The sequence below is a fragment of the Haliotis rufescens genome, unplaced genomic scaffold (assembly GCF_023055435.1).
Source record: "Haliotis rufescens isolate VD_foot unplaced genomic scaffold, xgHalRufe1.0.p SCAF_17, whole genome shotgun sequence".
Taxonomy (NCBI): Eukaryota; Metazoa; Mollusca; class Gastropoda; order Lepetellida; family Haliotidae; genus Haliotis; species Haliotis rufescens.
This window is the reverse complement of record NW_025963857.1, coordinates 32,009,096-32,028,525: the sequence shown is the minus strand read 5'-3', so window position 1 is coordinate 32,028,525 and position 19,430 is coordinate 32,009,096. Positions and strand designations below refer to the sequence as shown.

Here is a 19,430-nt window from a genome sequence, read left to right as displayed (position 1 = left end):
AGAATATTCTGCCGAAAAGAATTAATGGGATGCGTTTTACTATGTAAACATAGTACATTTGTTTGATATCACTATATAAATTAAAGCCAATCCCTTATGACCTGTTCTTTGAGATTTTGTTGCACCAGTTCTACTATATGGCAGGGACATATGCCGGGTAGACAAATTTAAGCAATTGGAATCTGTACAGTTAATGGCATGTAAGAGATTTTGGGGGTCCTTGGCGAATGTGGTCGCTTCCCCCTTTACTTATTAGTAGCTAAACTTGTAATTATAAAATATACTGGTTTACGATACCTGCAGTGCAAGAAACCCGATACCCTAGAAAAAGTTACTATATATATGTTAATTCAAAGTACAAGCCATGGTAGGATTAACAAGACTACCAAATTATAATCTTTGTTAAATCTTTTGATTTGCAAATGTATGGGAAGCTCAAAATGTCACTTAAAGAATCGTTTATTTCAGAATTTATGAGACTTAAATGTGCTTTTGAACAGGATTGGCCTTTCCCATTGCCAAACAATTCTAAAACACAAATTTATTCCTCCTTTAAAGCAATTCTTAATCTTGAATTATATTTGAAAGACATTACAATTGCAAAATTAAGAAAGTAGCTTTGTCCCTGTTCCGTTGCATTTCCCTTAATCTCCGCATGGAAACCGGACGGTATCATTATATTCCAAGATATTGAAAGGATTTGCCTGTACTGCAATAGTAATATTGTGGAGGATGAATACCATTTTATATTGATTTGTTCTGAATACAATACGTTTCGAGATAGATATGTTCCAAACAAATTCGTTATTCATCCAAAACTGTTTAAATTTAATTCCTTAATGTCTATATCTAATGGTGATTATTGGCAGTGATGTTAATAATTGAATGAATGAGTATGGTTTTACGCCGCTTTTAGCAATATTCCAGCAATATCACGGCGGGGGACACCATAAATGGGCTTCACACATCTTCATTTATGACAATTATTGATAGACGGGCAGAATGAGGACAACTATCTTTGTGTGTGTGTGTGTGTGTGTGTGTGTGTGTGTGTGTGTGTGTGTGTGTGTGTGTGTGTTAAGCGTTGGCATTTAATAATTTGAAGATGTAGTCTTCTAATTGTGTTTACATTGTGTGATGCTAAATGTAATACAGACCCGTGAAGATCAAGGTTGGAATACGTCTTCAGCAGTCCATGCTTGCCGTAAAGGGCGACTATGCTTGTCGTAAGAGGCGACTATCGGGATCGGGTTGTCAGGCTCGCTGACTTGGTTGATGCATGTCGTCGTATCCTCATGATGCTCATGATAACAATTACTGGATTGTCTGGTCCAGACTCGATTAGTTACAGACCGCCGTCATATAGCTTGAATATTGCTGAGTGTGGCGTTATACTGTAAAAACAACCATGTACAACATCATCGAATTGTAAATATCATGATGGCATTGTTATCTATATTGATTTACATCCTTATGCCTATGAATGTATTCAAATATTTCAATCTAGATTCATTGTCTTTTTAATGGCATATATTGGTAATGAGACAAAGAAATATCATTTGTTTATGTCAATTACATGTATATGTAAACGTTCATTATAACAAAATAGGTTTGAATATATGTATCCACCTTGATTGTACTTTCAACCATTGCATTGTTTCTGGCGCACTAAAAGGTTCGATTGACTGAAGGTGTATATTGTTGCTGTACGTATATTTGGACGTATATTTGTCAATCGAAACAGTAATACACACGCTTTCTACCTTAATTTACAAATTTTCAGCGTTTTGAGTAGAGCTCACCCATTTCACGATGCCTGAGGAAAGGGAGGGACCAAAGCGAGAAACTTGGCTTCAGAAGAGAGAGTATATTTTGTCTATGCTTGGCTGTAGTGTTGGATTTGGCTCGTTCTGGAGATTCCCCTATCTTTGTAACAGAAATGGTGGCGGTAAGTCAAACTGGTTGAAAAATATCATTCATGACACTCATGGCATTTAAGAATTGAACGTCAGAAGAATTGGATGGGTTCATTGAAGTGTGAACGATTTAAAAGCGCTGGTTAAACTATGTGAACCTCCGAACTGGCGTTCAATTCTTATAATTTCATACGTTGTAGTTTACTGGTCTCGCCGAATAATATCGTAACAATGTTTGCTGAAATTTGAAGTCCTCGCCGAAGAACATTGCAACAATGTTATTTTGTCGGTATTTGCCGGCTCTCGGTCACATGCGTTTCCCCACTTATACTCAGTTACGCAAAATTAAAATAGGTTACAGGAAGTTGAACAAAAATATAAACATGACCTCGATGCACCGAGGCGAGGTCAACCTAAAAGCGCGGATTTATATATATGACGTCACATAAGCTTGCAAAGAGGTGCATTTCGAGTCGAACGGGAGCATGAGAATGAAATTTATACTTACTGCTGTTGAAAATGACGTTTATGGAGCAGTTATGGAAAACACCCCGACGCGTGAACCCTCTCATGGCACTAACAATTTGGGAATATCACCGATTTGTGAATGTGTTGCTTGTGTTTGGATAATCGCAAACCAATTCGGATGATGTGGAATGGACTGGTGGGGATTGAACCAAGTGCTCCGAAACTTGTGTGTTTTGTGTTAAATTTTAATGTCAGGGTGTGTTATATTTGTAACTTGGGATTTGTCGCGTGTGCTGTAATACTTTGCTTAGCTGGTGTTTCTTAGCACCTGAGATGGACCTACTGTATGACCTTATGCCAGCTACATTACTGTGCCCCGTCACTCCTCATGTGCCGCCGCTTCTCGGCCTAGAATGCACGGAGAAGGTCGGCCAATAGTAGATTTCTAATTTCGTCTACGGATATTTTCCTGTCTCCGATAACCAATCGATAAAACAGGCAGGCAAGTTTTTTAGGGTTTTTTTAATTTAATTTCTTTCCTTACCTTTTTATGTTCTATTGTTTCTCAAAATCTTAGATTTTTTTTTAATTTGGGATTGATCAGGAGCAGTCGCGTTTGCTGTGTGTCAACGGCCTCATCTGAGCAGGGTACGGCATTGTTTTCACTGGTGTTTGATTCCTCTCATTTCCGAAAACAAGGCATCGAAGTCAATATCGCTCAATAAGTCAATTTCGTTCACCTCAGTAATTTTACAGAATTAATTTTCTTCACTTGCGTTATTAGTATTGAAAAATAGCCATTCCATATCCAAATCACCGCAAGGACAATCCATTTTGTTTCATGTAGCAGCTAGATGACATCAATCACCAGAACCAAAGCATTTATTTATTTATAAGTCAGATGAAATGTTACAAGACCAGGCAAAAATACTAAATTAATTTTATTGCTGATAAATGCAGGTATTAAGAAGAAAATAGAAAAACGAGTTGATCGTAAACAGCGATCGAGAGTTCGGGGAAAACCCCGGAAAATAGTTCCGGCAAAAGTTCACACGATCAATTTCACAAAAAAATTGTTGACATCGTGTGAACTTTTTTTGTCCGTTCACAGGTGTGTGAACTCCAAATATCTGATCACGTGACTACCCCTTCAGCCAATCAGCATGAAAAACAGTGTTAAAAGTATGAAATTATTTAGATATACACACCAGAGATATCTTCATCAAAGGATCATTGATATATTAGACTATTTCCACTTTCTGATGAATTAAAGGCTTAACTTATGGTTATTTTATAATCGTCGTCAGACACTGTATCCACGTTGTTAACACATTTTCCAGGTGCCTTCCTTATCCCATATTTCACTGCAATCATCGCATGCGGTGTTCCGTTGTTCTTCCTGGAGGTGTCCATCAGTCAGTTTTCCAGCAGGAGTGCCTCTCATGTCTGGGTTCTGTGTCCACTCTTTAAAGGTAACCTCTTTGTTTTAATTTCTAACATACTTCAATAAAGAATCATAGGTGCCGACTGAACTCTATCTTGCGATAAAGTACACTTGTTGAGTTACGTCATAATGGGCTTACGTCACGATGCTATTCAAATTACCTCCCCCATGATCGAACATATCCTTGGTAACATTGTTCTTTCATTACTGCCAAGCGAGATGGCGCATCCACATCAATTATCGGGGAAACAGTTTCTTTAAACTTGTCGAATAACAGAATGTTATTACCTGGGAAGGAATAACATCTGCCAACCATCTCCCATACCGCAGGGTTTTCTAAACTATATTCGAACCACTGTTTCCAGCCACAACAGCCACAAAGTTGTCCTAGACGGGCGTTGGTGCCACAGACATAAGCAATCCTTGAAGAGGATGTACACCTGTTGCTAAGTGTAGGGCAAAAAACAAAACGACCGCTGTTATAGTCTTCCTCTGCCATGTTCGTCAAACGACGACGCCATATCATGCCCCAGGCCGTCGGTTCACTTCGGTCACGGTATCATAATGTGCAACCAACACGGTAAGCCAAGTATTTCATGGCTTGCAGTCTGCAAACATTAGTGGTCGAAACAAAGTTACAACTTTTACAAAACCTCAACTCACAAGAACCAGTTACCCAGAACTTCGGCTATGTTTACATTTGTTAGCCCGGCCCCACAATGCACTTGTAGGATGTTTCGACTTACTTGTGTAGTCTGAAGACGTGTGTCATAAATTAGTCTTCTCAGAAAAGTATATATATATATATACTATGCAAAATAAGCAGGGGAAATTTTGCTTTGAAATTACAGAAAGATACAAATCAGGCAATGAAAGTAAGGGATAGATGTGGCAAAAACATTTCCGCTGAGAATTAAGTTCCCAAACACAACATTGTTACAGTCAAGAAGCACGTTACCTCGGACAGCAAGTGCAAGGGGCGGTATGCCATATTTACGATTGTCACACAATTGTTGAGCAGACGCACATTGTTTTCTTGACACCAAACGCTCAAGGCACTTTACTGAACACATTTATTTGTTAAGGAAGCATAGGCACACGCCAGAATAGTGTTGACCCAACGCTGCATCTTCCAAAATCTGTCAGCAGATTGTGGGCCCGATACCAACAAATGATCAATGATTGACGCCGCTCTGGGCGACCAAGGACAACAATTCCAGCCGACAAAACATTAGTCAAAACGATGACATAAAGAAATCGGTTGGAAACTGTCACTCTGATGGTGCTAATGCACGTGCTCATTGTGCTGGATTGTGACCCAATTCCTCCAACAACACAACATCTATGTCATACCATGCCTGGCCTTTTCCCCATTGAAAACGTCTGGGTCGTCATTGCCAGACATATACGTCAACACCAAAATCCATCCACCAATCTCAATGAACTTTGCGTGTTCTCACTGATCGATGTGTGGAACAAACATGAGTCAAGCTGACATTGGTCGACTCATCAAAAGCATGCCTCAACCGATTCGTGCATGTATAAAAACGTAAAGTTCTTTTTTTTATTTCCCCTTTCGTTCCAGGAATCGGAATCTCCCAACTGTTAACTAACATCATCGGAATCATGCCGTACACACTCACCATGGCCTGGGCAATTTACTATATGAGCCAATCGTTCAAGTCATCCCTGCCCTGGACAACGTGTGACAACTGGTGGAATACCCCAGTGTGTATCAATAAGGTAACCAATGGCTCATCTGAAGTCTTCAACAGTACCGTGGAACAACAACTTCTGCAGAACGCCGTATGGAGAAAGCCAAACTCGACATTGACGGCTTCTGAGGAATTTTGGCAGTATGTTTTTTTTAACGTCATACCCACTAGTTTTGTTCAAACAAGCTTCAATTGCTTATCTACAAACTATTAAGGGATTTCATTTTAGAAATACATATAAAAACACTTGAGATTATTAACTTGATATCCAATATTGACTACCCACAAGGGTCTATATTTTCCGCAATTCTCATTGAAGTGTCCCACTGTTTTCATTGTTTGCAATGAGGCCCATGGAAACAGGATCCAACATAAACGCTTTGACGCAATTTGAAGATGATGGCGTCCATAAACTAAGCTGATATCGCATTTGAGATCGAGAATCCGACATGTTTCTATCTTGTCTCAGACAAAATGACTATGGGTAACATACTCGTAACCGGAATTACGGATTATATGTCCCTCTTGAAGTAACGTTAAAAAGTCTTCACAAAGGCTAGGTACTTTAATTCAAAATTCATTCATTCAGGACGGATAATTGTAATTCGCGGATACGAGTAAGTCATTCTCTAAGTTCTCCTCAAGTCTGTCTGTGTCCTAGGTGGCCTCACTGAACTGCCTTTTCCCAATTACAGTACCAACGAAGTACAAATGGACATAATTTTCTGCATGTATAATTCAATTGTATTTCAAGCGGAATAACGATACTAGAAACTTCCTTGTGTCAAATACCTCAGAATTATGATAGGTTTTGAGGAGTACTACTTATCTCTTCATCTCTCCGTCCACCCAATCCTATTTATTGCAAAGGTTCAACGCCCTTCGAGTATCAGCTGGGATTGACAATTTTGGGTCTGTGCAGCCCCACATCATCCTCAGTCTCCTGTGTTCCTGGACAGCTTTGTTTCTGTGTTTGATGAAAGGTGTGCAGTCAGTAGGGAAGGTAGGCTACATAAATTATGCTGATCCTTCACTCTCTCGCAACAGTGCATGATAGAAATGTAGGGTCACATGGAAGCACGAGAAAGCAAGCAGCGGAAGCATGTATCATCACAAAAGTCACACGTTGCGTGCACACCTGGGGTAATAGTCACAACAAGTCTCTGGGGCACACCTATAACCTACTTGATATACAGACATTTTGGGCATGTTATCCTTTTCTCCTTACTCCAGGGAACTCTCCAATTTGACGGTTGTCTGTAAATAATCGAGTCTGGACCAGACAATCCAGTGATTTACATCATGAACATTGATCCATGCAGTTGGGATCGATGACATGCATCAACCAAGTCAGCGAGCCTGACCACCCGATCCCGTTAGTCGCCTTTTACGACAAGCATAGTCGCCTTTTACGGCAAGCATGGGTTTCTGAAGACCTATTCTACCCCGGATGTCCACGGGTCCCATACGTGTCCTGCCCTGGGTACCTTATGGGCTGACAGTGTTCGACATAACTATTTGGAGGCTCAGCGCCAATAACTCTCCTGGCAGGCAGGTAGTTTCAACTACATGTCTGTATGTATTAAACTCATAACCAGTCAAGACACGAGGTCCTCAGCTAATGGTGTAGATTTAGACATCAGACAGACACAAAACTCATCACTGTGTGAGAAGGTCCAGGTACGGGAAACAACTTCTGCATTGGGGAACACAACCGGAGACAAACAATGATGCTCTAGGATGCTAATCGTCTTTCGGAAATGGACAAAATATCACCAAGGTAATTTTTCATTTCACATTTGCTTTTAACATGTGCTTTACAGGTTGTGTACGTGACTGCCTTGATGCCGTACGTTCTTCTGACGGTGCTGCTGGTAAGGTCGTGCGTGATGCCAGGATCTAGCGATGGACTTCTTTATTTCATTCGTCCCGACTTCTCACGACTTGGCTCAGTTCAGGTAAGATTTTATCTTGACAAGCAGACATGATATTTATCAGCTATGTTAAGTATGTGGCAGTAGTAGTTTTGTATAGGCAGTACTGGCGACTGTAACTGGTAGCATTTGAATGATACCTTTAACGTCTTCACAGATTCATTTCACAACTATATTCAACCAAGAACCACTGACTGCACCAGATTCATTCACTGAAAGTGATATAATCTCTATTCTGAAAAGGGCAAAGTCAACTTTGTGTATTCTTGATCATATTCTAACCAGATTATTGTATGCAAACATTGACATTCTTCTCCCAATGGTCACCAGAAACATACAGTCAGGAGTTGTAGCAGCTGACGTGAAGAAGGCTACATCTAGATAACCTGAAGAACTTGTCCTTCCTATCTAAAGTCAGAGAAAAACTTCGATCTTGAGATTTTATCAAACTTACTAGTGTATATTTCTATAACAGGTATGGCTAGAAGCTCTTCTCCAAGCATGTTATTCCATGGGTACAACGTTCGGCTCACTCATCACTATCAGCAGCTATAACAAATTTCATAACAACTGCCTCAGGTGATTTTATATTATATCCAAGTTTAGATGAAGTAGCAACAATGTATAACTGTTCATTTCGTAATCAGTATTTGCGTGATGTACATCATTTCTGATTATAAAAACATATCATGTGGATGCTTCCTAACATAAGCTTCACAATAGTTTGTTCTTTATTCCGTATTTTAGAGACGTGACACTGTTGACAATCGTCGGGGAAGCGAGCACTATATTTTGTGGATTGGTTGTATTCTCCTCTTTAGGATTCATGGCTCACAAGGCACAGATACCTATATCGGAGATAGTGTCTTCAGGTACACCTATCATAACCAAACTGTATATGTAAGTCTACACTGGATGTTTGCGATTGAGCGGATATTTAGTGATGTACATATTTATGTTTATTACAAACTTTTTGGGGACATCACGATTGTATGTATTTCTTATAAAACGGTTTCTAATAACCGATTCATCTGAGATAAAGCATTTAAACTATGTTCGTGAGATGTTGTTGTGTATTAATTTTACCGATCTTTGTTTTAATTGTTAATTTTACCGATCTTTGTCTTAATTTCTTATTACCAGGAGTAGGACTTGGTTTTATCATCTTCCCTGAAGCTATAGCCCAGCTGCCTGTGCCTCAACTGTGGTCAGTCCTGTTCTTCCTCACACTGCTGTCTCTGGGGATCGACACTGTGGTAAATAAAGGTTTCCTCAACATTATTCATTATTAATCTTTTTGTATATTTTCAAGTTAATAGTAAAATTACTACTTGTTACGTAAATGAAGATCAAAATATGACACCAGATGTTCTTGAAATGGATAATGGTATCGTGTGACCATCGAGCTTAGTATACCCCTGGACAGGGTTAAATGCTGAAACAACTTTTGAGCAATATTTAACTTTAAGTTAGTTGTTATAAATCCACACGAAGCACATGTTTTGTAGTGAGATCAAACGTTTTACAGCATTATTGCAAAGACCATTGTTGACGTTTAGTTAATTATGTCACAATATTGATGACAGTGCATCATTGTTACATGACACTCTTTCAGATATATATATTTATATATATAGCCAATTCGTGTACACTTTTAATCACATCTGCATTATATTCAGTCACTACAACAAAACACACAATGTTGTTGTTTTTCTGCGAAAGAAGGAGCCGAAAATATTGTTTTCGCAACTGATATATTTTCATAACTTCCAGCATGTCCTGAGAGCAATTGTATTATGGGATAAAACCATCAGTAGAGTTAGTATGCGTAGCTTTTTTTCAAAACACATTTTGTTCCTTTGTTACAGTTTGGTGCACTCGAGACCCTCGTAGCAGGACTTTCAGAAGCATTCCCTCATCGTCTTAAGTTCAGAAGAGTTCATGTCACAGGAGGAATATGTCTCTTTTGTTTCCTCCTTTCTATTCCTTACACTACGAGGGTAAGCTATTAATCCAGTTGTTTCTTTAAAGAAAGTACCTTCTACTTTGACCAAAACTATACAGTACTAAATTTGTTTCTGTAAAACGCTTTATCGTTCACCCGGTCACGTTATTCATCGAAATGGACAACTATTCTGCGAACATATCTATCTGGGTTAACATGAATTCCTATTCCATTCTCCCCAGGGTGGAGTCTACCTTGTCCAACTGCTTGACTGGTATGCCTCCTCCTTTAGTGTTCTGCTGATTGGCTGTTTGGAGTGTATGGTCATCAGCTGGATATATGGTATGGAATATATGTCATTAATGATTGGTGCTAACCAAAACAGGAAATGATCTTCCTATGGTAGCCATAGAAAGATATTTCTCTGTCACCACACCACTCTGATATACAAGTCTTTCCTAAGTATGGTGGTTTAAACCTGTCAAAGGACAAAGGACAAGTACAGTGTCTCGACCAAAGATATAACACCCAAAGTATGCATGTTTAAATGAAGTATAAAATTTAAAACAAACAGTAGTTAAGGTAGGGATGAGTGGGTTTTGAAAAGGAAAATGTCTAAAGCAGAGCGCATCCGTAACTTTAAAGTGTTTAGAGTTTGGTCCCTTGCCATGAACTGTGATACGACGGTGGTGTTTAGTTTAAGGGCGACGTAGGTCAACGGAAGGCCTTGTGCGCCCAACACATTGACTTAACTGAATAAGAATCACAAAGTATCATATTGAAAAAAATAACACGAAATCTTTCAGCTAACATAACGGAGACGCCAGCATAAGATATATGATACACTCACACAGTACACATGAAAATTAATAATGGGGGAAAAGAAAAGAAAAGACAGACGAATAACCTTTGCTCCATGTTATGGGTTAAAACCTTAAGCAGACACTTTCATTTCTGAAACTTGAAATACTCGTTCCAAAAAAAAGAGTAGAAGATCAACATGATAGAATGCAACAGTGATTTATAATCATTGAACTAAATCTGTTTAAGTCATTTGAGAGCATCTTAATTGCATCTTATTTTCCAGCTGAAGAAACAAAATCTAAAACTCTCCTTTGCACTGCGCCGTACATGATGTTTGGGCCCAAATTAATTGGAAAGTGTTTGACATTTTCAGGCATGTCCAAATTGCAATGGCCACATTTAGAAGAGACCGCCTTATTGCCAACGGTGTCCAAGTCGGAGTTATGTCCCAATGACTTCATCCTGCCTTTTCTGACGGCAACTTTTAGGACCAGATTTTACAGATGGTCTATGTTTGTACTAGGCGTGTCGGTAAAGCCAGCACCCCACACTGGTTGACAACTTATTGAAATAGATTTCGACAAAACAGTTTCAAAAGCTTAGGGGCTTGGTCGAAAATCTAATATCAAGAACAACAAGAAGTGTAATCCAGATTGTTCCATATTATTTGCGATTTTATTCATATGTATTCAAACGTGCTTGAACCCAAACAATATTGCATACAATTTTCATCGTGTTTAGAAATGTTTCCATAATTAGTATCTCATAAACAATGTCATTACTGGATCCATTTGCACCAACTTCGATAGCTTTATTTGCTGCCATTTGAATCTGTGAAGATAACTGCTTCAAGGTTATGTACATCTACCTATCTCAGGGCTTGAACAATGGACGAAAGGTTAACTTCAAAATCTGAAAGATAATCAGGGAATCTAAACGCCTCAGAGATGGATAAATCGGGTATTCAAAAATCCCCTGCAGTACGATCATTTGCATGATTCTTTGGTGGATCAGTGTATATGTGTGTGGAATTAGAACAACGTTCAGACAGAAAGTTTTGAGTTATTACTTTAATTTATGTTTTCTCACCTACAATTAAACTGAGTTCAGAACTCAATCCAGACATGAGTGGAAACCACAAGGATGTGACAGGCTGAGCAATGGGACCAACTGGGTTACAATTGTAAAGACGAAGCTGAGTGGAAGGTCTCTTTATGCTCAATCTTAATGGAATTTTGCTTTGAGACCGTCACACATGACATATTCCACCCAGGCATTAACAGTCTCTGTGGCTGCATGGTTCTTGTTCTTGGTTTTCGTTCCTAGAAATTATTTCGTAGATACCGGTTGTCTACGAAGGTGAAGAGGCGGCATTTCTGAACACTCAACATGAAGAGCTGATATTGGAATTGTTGCATAGGCCCCTGTGCATATTCTCAAATATTTATACTGGATATGGTCAAGCTTTTTAAGATGGCATTTAGACACCTGGCAAACACAGACAAGTCCAGACAATACCATAGCCTTGTTAAGAAATAACAAAGTTGATTTATCAGCACTCTGCTTAGTTATTGAAATATAGTTTAATGGATTGATTATCATGTGACATTTGATAAGCAAATATGTTATATGATGTGATCATGTTAAGCTTTTATAAAAAGAAACACTACGAAATTTAGACACTCACACTTTTTCCAATTTATTATACCCTAGACAAAGATTGATATGATGATTTTTTTCGTCTTTTGATCATCATTGCCACTGAACTCCCATTTTGAACACAAGTTACTGATTTTACGGAAGCAAACCGAACATTACCCAAAGGATCCGTTCGAAGGATCAATCATCTGCAAAGTGTGCAGCATTAATAGTGATCTTTTCCTGTTTTTTGCCCTGTCGGACCATATTGGTATTTTGTTATTTCTCTTTTAAAAGTTGCAATCACGAAACAAAGACGTAATTAAGACTTTACAATTACGAGAAAAAATAGTTTATAATAACATTTTATTTATTGCTTTGTAATTATATCACGGTGATTTTCATCATCATTGTAAAAGTCGTAATAACGACTTTTTTTCTCGTAATTACAACTTTTTTTCTCGTTATAACAAGTTTTGAAAAGTCGTAATAACGCCTCTTTTATGGTAATTACGACTTAATTGCAACTTTTAAAAGAGAAAAAACAAAATACCAATAAAGTCCTAATGGGCATCGAATTGGAGATGTGCTTTTGCCTCCAAGACATGGCGATTGGTCTGATCTTCCTTGATAATGGCATTAAAGCATCAGGCAATCACCTCAGACAGGAACGCTAGAAACGTTTGAGGGTAAGTACCAAGGATGGGACTGGCTACTTGTGGAGTGTTGACTTGATCTGACACTTGTGACTGATATTCACAAACACAGATTGGGTTAGATCCAGAACCAGAGGTAATAAGAACCGGGTGGGGTTTAACTGTTTGTAAAGAATTGGATTTTGAATTCTGAGTAGCAACAGTGGAGTTGTAGTCGACTTAACCATATCAGTTGCTTCAGCCTAATAGATTTTATTCTCTACTATTACCTTGTGCACATATAATGCCTTCTTGCATTTATCACATCCCTTGAAGGCAGCACTGTGGATGCCTCCACAATTTTAACATCTGGATATATTTTCTGACCACTTTTCTATGTTGTGCTCATCACTGCACTTTGGGTGGAAGAGGGGGTTACTTTCCCTAGACCACTGATCCAATGCAATGGAGGCAAAGCGACAAACCCTTTCCACAATCACAAGAAACCAAAAAAAGACGTGCCAATTCCAAATCACGTATGCAATGCACAAGTGCAGAGACTTTCCTGCCTAAGTAAAGTAAAGTAAAAGCGACAAAACCCTTTCCAAATTGATTCCACTGTTCCATTCCTACTATTATAATGAGCATGTGTTTAGAATCCCTTTCAAATAGTAATGACACCAGGTGTTCATGAAGAGATGAGCGAATCCTGCCCCACTGGTGGCACACGTCACAAACACATGCAAAGTCAAGTCAATTGTTCACACACACACAAAACAAAACACGGGAACATATAGTGAATCAAAATAGGGAATTGAATCTGACATATTTTGCAACAAAACCCATTCCATAACCATATGAAATCTAAGGGTTCATTGTACGATTCTGACAACAGCATATGCATGTGTTAATGAATCACTATCAAAGTGATGATACCAGTTGTCAAAATAGGGAAATGAATCATTCATTTGGTCACTGATGCGTCAAATTTGGAAATGTCCTCCACATGTCTATCTTAAAACCTTTTGAAAGCTATCTCTTGATAGAGAGAGCATGCTCGATTGTACATCAGAAGCTATGAAATGACAGCAATATGCAATGGCTGGAGCTGCAGGAATATTGCTCCACATCAAGGGAAATTTGACAATTGGAAAGTTGAAGTCATCCCTCTTGTCATACAGTCTTATTCAGTGTTTTGTCATTCTGATTCTTTATGCATGGATCTTAATATGAAACAGATGAGGCGGTCTCACTGGTCTCCCTTATTTCTTGTTCAGATGGGTTAATCAGTGGAAGGGAATTGGCTATTTGATGGTTATTTAACGATATCAGATTATCAATGTACCATCAATGTATAAATTAAAATTCTTGGCAAAATTATCTTATTTTGATTTTGCCAATCCGAGCAGAAATTCAGATTAATATGCATAAATAAACAGACCTGCAAGAAGAGGAGGACAACTGATGCAAATTGGAATGCCTTCATTTAAATGTCTCACCTCCAAATTATTCGTTGATGTTATCAATGAGGAAGTCCAGCATTTCACATAATATTGTTTCATCAGTAAACCTCCGATGGCCTTCGTTACATTTTTGCCAAATTAACCTCGACCCCCTTAAGATAGCTATGTAACTGTATCGATGGTCCCCACGTTTAATAACAAAGCCCCATGGATCCTAAAGTTTGTCATTTGGGATCGTGGGGTACAAAGTTGAAATATAAATTAAATACTTTGACAGAAGTGAACCTGGTTCTTCTTTGAGATTGTAAAAAGTCAAGCAAATCCTTTACGTTTTTGAGAATGCACATGGTGCAAATTCATTGTCTCAAATACTTTCTGTGAATAAAGAAATAGAGAAAGTCCTTTCTTGGATTGTATTAAGGATTAGGGATAATCGTTGAGACAGGGATTTGGTGGTACAATTGCTCGTCCCAGCATTATCTCTCTTTGAACGGATGTTATGGAGCTGACCCGTGAAGATTCCGGTGTAGAATAGGTCTTCAGCAACCCATGCTTGCTGTAAAAGATGACTATGCTTGTCGTAAAAGGCGACTAACGGGATCGGGTGACTTGGTTGATTCATGTCATCGATCCCAATTGCGTGGATCATGATAATAATCACTGGATTGTCTGGTCAAGACTCGATTATTTACAGACCGCCGTCATATAGCTGGAATGTTGCTGAGTACGGCGTTAAACAACAAACCAGACCAAACCAAATTTTAAAGAGCTTTGGAATCCAAAACAAAAGAGGCTGGACATGTTTTTTAGGTTTTAGAGTCAAGCCAAAAGTTGACAGTTGAAAGTTGGCATATTTCTCCCTCAGTTATCATACAGACAGACAGACAAACAGACAGTTTATTTAGTATGTAAGGTCCAGTTAACATACTTGCCTAATAGAAGTGAATTTGATTTATTAAAAGGAAATAAAATCAGTTAAGACCACGTACGTGTCTTGGGATTCTGCGATAAATACGAAGACATATACCAAATCTCATTTTGTATTGTCTGTTTGCTTCATGGCCCAGTATCTGTAGCATAACACAATATCACACATGATATCCTCAATGCTTAATGAATACTTATTTCAGGTTCCAAGCAGTTCAGTCAAGACGTAGAGATGATGATTGGGCGAAGAACCCCGCTAGTGCTGAGCATTATGTTATCCTACATCACTCCTGTCATACTGTGTGTAAGTATAAGAAGTTGAAACACGTGGGACTTTATAATGTACAGCATACTGTAGCTACTCAAGTCACTCCGTTTGTAAGTAAACACTGTCCACACACATGGGACGTTATAATGTACAGCATACTGTAGTTACTCCTCTCATTCTGTTTGTAAGTAAACATAGTCCACACACATGGGACGGTATAATGTACAGCATACTGTAGTTACTCCTCTCATTCTGTTTGTAAGTAAACATAGTCCACACACATGGGACGGTATAATGTACAACATACTGTAGTTACTCCTGTCATTCTGTTTGTAAGTAAACATAGTCCACACACATGGGACGTTATAATGCAACATACTGTAGTTACTCCTGTCATTCTGTTTGTAAGTAAACATAGTCCACACACATGGGACGTTATAATGTACAGCATACTGTTGTTACTCCTGTCATTCTCTTTGTAAGAAAACACTGTCCACACACATGGGACGTTATAATGCAACATACTGTAGTTACTCCTGTCATTCTGTTTGTAAGTAAACATAGTCCACACACATGGGGCGTTATAATGTACAGCATACTGTTGTTACTCCTGTCATTCTGTTTGTAAGTAAACATAGTCACACACAGGGACGGTATAATGTACAACATACTGTAGTTACTCCTGTCATTCTCTTTGTAAGAAAACACTGTCCACACACATGGGACGTTATAATGCAACATACTGTAGTTACTCCTGTCATTCTGTTTGTAAGTAAACATAGTCCACACACATGGGGCGTTATAATGTACAGCATACTGTTGTTACTCCTGTCATTCTGTTTGTAAGTAAACATAGTCACACACAGGGACGGTATAATGTACAACGTACTGTAGTTACTCCTGTCATTCTCTTTGTAAGAAAACACTGTCCACACACATGGGACGTTATAATGTACAACATACTGTAGTTACTCCTCTCATTCTGTTTGTAAGTAAACATAGTCCACACACATGGGACGTTATAATGTACAGCATACTGTAGTTACTCCTGTCATTCTGTTTGTAAGTAAACATAGTCACACACATGGGACGGTATAATGTACAGCATACTGTAGTTATTCCTGTCATCTGTTTATAAGTCAACATAGTCCACACACATGGGACGTTATAATGTACAGCATACTGTTGTTACTCCTGTCATTCTGTTTGTAAGTAAACATAGTCACACACAGGGACGGTATAATGTACAACATACTGTAGTTACTCCTGTCATTCTCTTTGTAAGAAAACACTGTCCACACACATGGGACGTTATAATGCAACATACTGTAGTTACTCCTGTCATTCTGTTTGTAAGTAAACATAGTCCACACACATGGGGCGTTATAATGTACAGCATACTGTTGTTACTCCTGTCATTCTGTTTGTAAGTAAACATAGTCACACACAGGGACGGTATAATGTACAACATACTGTAGTTACTCCTGTCATTCTCTTTGTAAGAAAACACTGTCCACACACATGGGACGTTATAATGTACAACATACTGTAGTTACTCCTGTCATTCTGTTTGTAAGTAAACATAGTCCACACACATGGGACGTTATAATGTACAGCATACTGTAGTTACTCCTCTCATTCTATTTGTAAGTAAACATAGTCTACACACATGGGACGTTATAATGTACAGCATACTGTAGTTATTCCTGTCATCTGTTTATAAGTAAACATGGTCCACACTATGTTCCACCGGCGTCTCTTGTCTCTCTTTGTGTTCTATCCGCCGAGTTACGTCAGTTAGCTTATGTTCCAAAGACGGTCCTGATCCTGTCTCTCTTCATGTATGACCCGCCCAGCTACGTCAAATACCTTATGCTCCGCAGGCGGCTTTCATCCTGTCTCTCGTCAAATACTACCAGCTACGCCAATTACCATACGTTCCATACGTAGCCCTGTCTGCATGTACGACCCGACCAGCTGCGTCGCTTACCGTATGTTCCACTGGATGATCTTATCTTGTCTCTCTTCATTTTCCACCCGCCCAGCTACGTCAATTTCCGTGTGCTCCACGGGAGGCTCTCGTTTTGTCTCTCTTCATCTTCCACCCGCCCAGCTACGTCAATTACTTTATGCTCCACAGGTGGCTCTGATCCTGTCCCTCTTCATGTACGACCCGCCAAGCTACGGGGCATACGTGTATCCATTTTACGCCAAAGTCGTTGGAATCCTTATGGCGGTTCTCATGACTTTACCGATACTGGTCATGATGATCTACCAGGTCGCCCAGAGGGACGGGACCATCATGCAGGTATGTTTACTGTGTGATACGATGTGTCATAGGTTTGGTATGGAAGTGTATTAAAGAAAGCAAGTCTAACAAGTCAGAGGTGGTAAAATACGTTTCAGATGCAACACTGATGTATACATTGTGTTGGTAGCTTGATTCAGATTTTACTATACATGTAGTAGATGCCACGGCTTAATAATCGGGATTATATATAAGCTAATTGAAACCTTTGAAACCAGTAATGCTGTTGGTTTTAATTATTGTCAATAACTAAAGATCACATATACAGCATAAATATCAGATTCTGTTTAGGTCACGATATATTTTGTAGTTGGTTTACCCCACGTCAGGGCACCTCCGTGGTCTAGCGGTAGAGCGTCCGCCCTGAGAAGGTCCGGGGTTCGATCCCCGATCACTTTATTCAGTTATATCCTGGCGTGTATGTAACCTTTGGGGAAACCAATGAGCAAGGCCACGGTGCTAATAAATCTACATATATAATCAGGGCGAATATTGGATTCAAACCTACGACCACAGGTTTCTGGCACACTTAAGTGCACAGCGAAAGTTGCGGCGCCTTAGACGGCTGGGCCATCCGTGAACCCCCGTGATTTATGTATGTTGAGGAAACTGTATCCCTTCTTGAGATAGTGGCCAGTTGAATGTGCTCCCAGTTTTGCATGGCTGAACAACACGTTTTGAATAAATTACTTTCGCTCGGTACGTATTCAGCGTATTTGTGGTAAAAGGCAACAATGTTCAGCTCTATCTGTTTCTATTCAGATGATGTTTTCAACACCTTCGAACCTACACGAATGTTCTTTTTTTTGTTATTCAGCGTCTCAAACTTGCAAGTGAACCGTCACCCGACTGGGGCCCCGCTCGAACTGAGAACAGATTAATCTATCTTGAAAGAGAGCGTACTCAACAACAGATATTTATGAAACCAATGGCCTAATTCGACCCCGCGGAGCCTCGTCGTCGCGGTTACAGATGCCATGGATAGGGAAAGACACTTCCCTAAATGTATATTTAAGTATATTTTGCTGCCGTAAGAACGGACGCATCACTATTCAACATGACCAGACGGCTATATTTTTAGTTATCACGTCATATTTGAGACACATCAGAATATGAATATACAAAGTGTTAATAAGACTGTTACATTTATTAAATAATTTAAAAATGTGAAATTGAGAGTATCTTTCATGAAGATAAATTAAGGAATGAAGGAATCAGGTTCCAAACATTTACTCGGGGTTATATGTATGCTCAACCGCAAAAGAAAGGCGAGGTTTATCAGGTATCGGAACATGCGTATTTTCAAATACTAGTGAACACAGGTGTGTGTGTGTGTGTGTGTGTGTGTGTGTGTGTGTGTGTGTGTGTGTGTGTGTCATATACCATGTTGGATGGACGAGTGTTAATGATGGCGACACATCTTCTGTGCAGCGAGTGCACAAGGCGGTTAATGAAGGCCATGGGGATCTGAATCAATATACATGCTAAGGCATGGTGATGATGTTATGCTGCTGTAGGATGTCTCCTGTGGTTCCAGCTGTATGAGGACGAGCGTTCTCTGGCTGGAATATGCTGCCGTTGGTGACGAGCGAAAAAGGGAAACACGTAAGATCTGAGGACTTGGTAAATGTAGCGCTGCGCTGTGACGCCATTACCCCTGCCTTCACCAATATTTTGGGAGACCACAGGTTCCATGAATGGAAGCCGTGTATTCATGCGATGCTACGATACATCCGGCAAAATGCAGATCCTTACTGCGTGTTGGTGCCTCAAAGGTTTTCTCGATGTTTTTCTTTCGGGTTTTACCCATAGCTACCTTATTCTGCACGTGCATCTTGGAACTACAACTCGCCTACCACACAAAAGACACCCTGATGAACCCTTAACGAAAAGCGACAAAACCCTTTCCATAATCATGCGAAATCTCTGCTAAAAGCAAAATCCATTGTACGATTCCAGCTATAT

At 39.3% G+C, this 19,430-nt stretch overlaps 1 protein-coding gene across 1 annotated transcript; it reads left to right on the top strand.

Moving 5' to 3' along the window:
• Positions 1–1,660: 1,660 nt before the first annotated feature.
• LOC124142547 (sodium- and chloride-dependent glycine transporter 1-like) lies at positions 1,661–18,595 on the top strand. The gene is made up of 13 exons (XM_046511093.2): positions 1,661–1,948; positions 3,725–3,856; positions 5,414–5,684; positions 6,414–6,546; positions 7,367–7,501; positions 7,953–8,056; positions 8,225–8,349; positions 8,621–8,733; positions 9,346–9,477; positions 9,665–9,764; positions 15,093–15,193; positions 17,298–17,465; positions 18,283–18,595. Exons 1-13 carry the CDS (start codon positions 1,813–1,815, stop codon positions 18,400–18,402), a joined length of 1,770 nt encoding a protein of 589 aa, XP_046367049.2. The 5' UTR covers positions 1,661–1,812; the 3' UTR covers positions 18,403–18,595.
• The last annotated feature ends 835 nt before the right edge of the window (positions 18,596–19,430 follow it).

Bases quoted from the DNA above. Each gene is read 5' to 3' on its own strand.
- LOC124142547 (XM_046511093.2), top strand. From the start codon at position 1,813: ATGCCTGAGGAAAGGGAGGGACCAAAGCGAGAAACTTGGCTTCAGAAG. The intron at 6,547-7,366 runs GTAGGCTACATA...TGTGCTTTACAG, and splicing joins GTGTGCAGTCAGTAGGGAAG to GTTGTGTACGTGACTGCCTT. The intron at 17,466-18,282 runs GTATGTTTACTG...TTTGTTATTCAG, and splicing joins GGGACGGGACCATCATGCAG to CGTCTCAAACTTGCAAGTGA.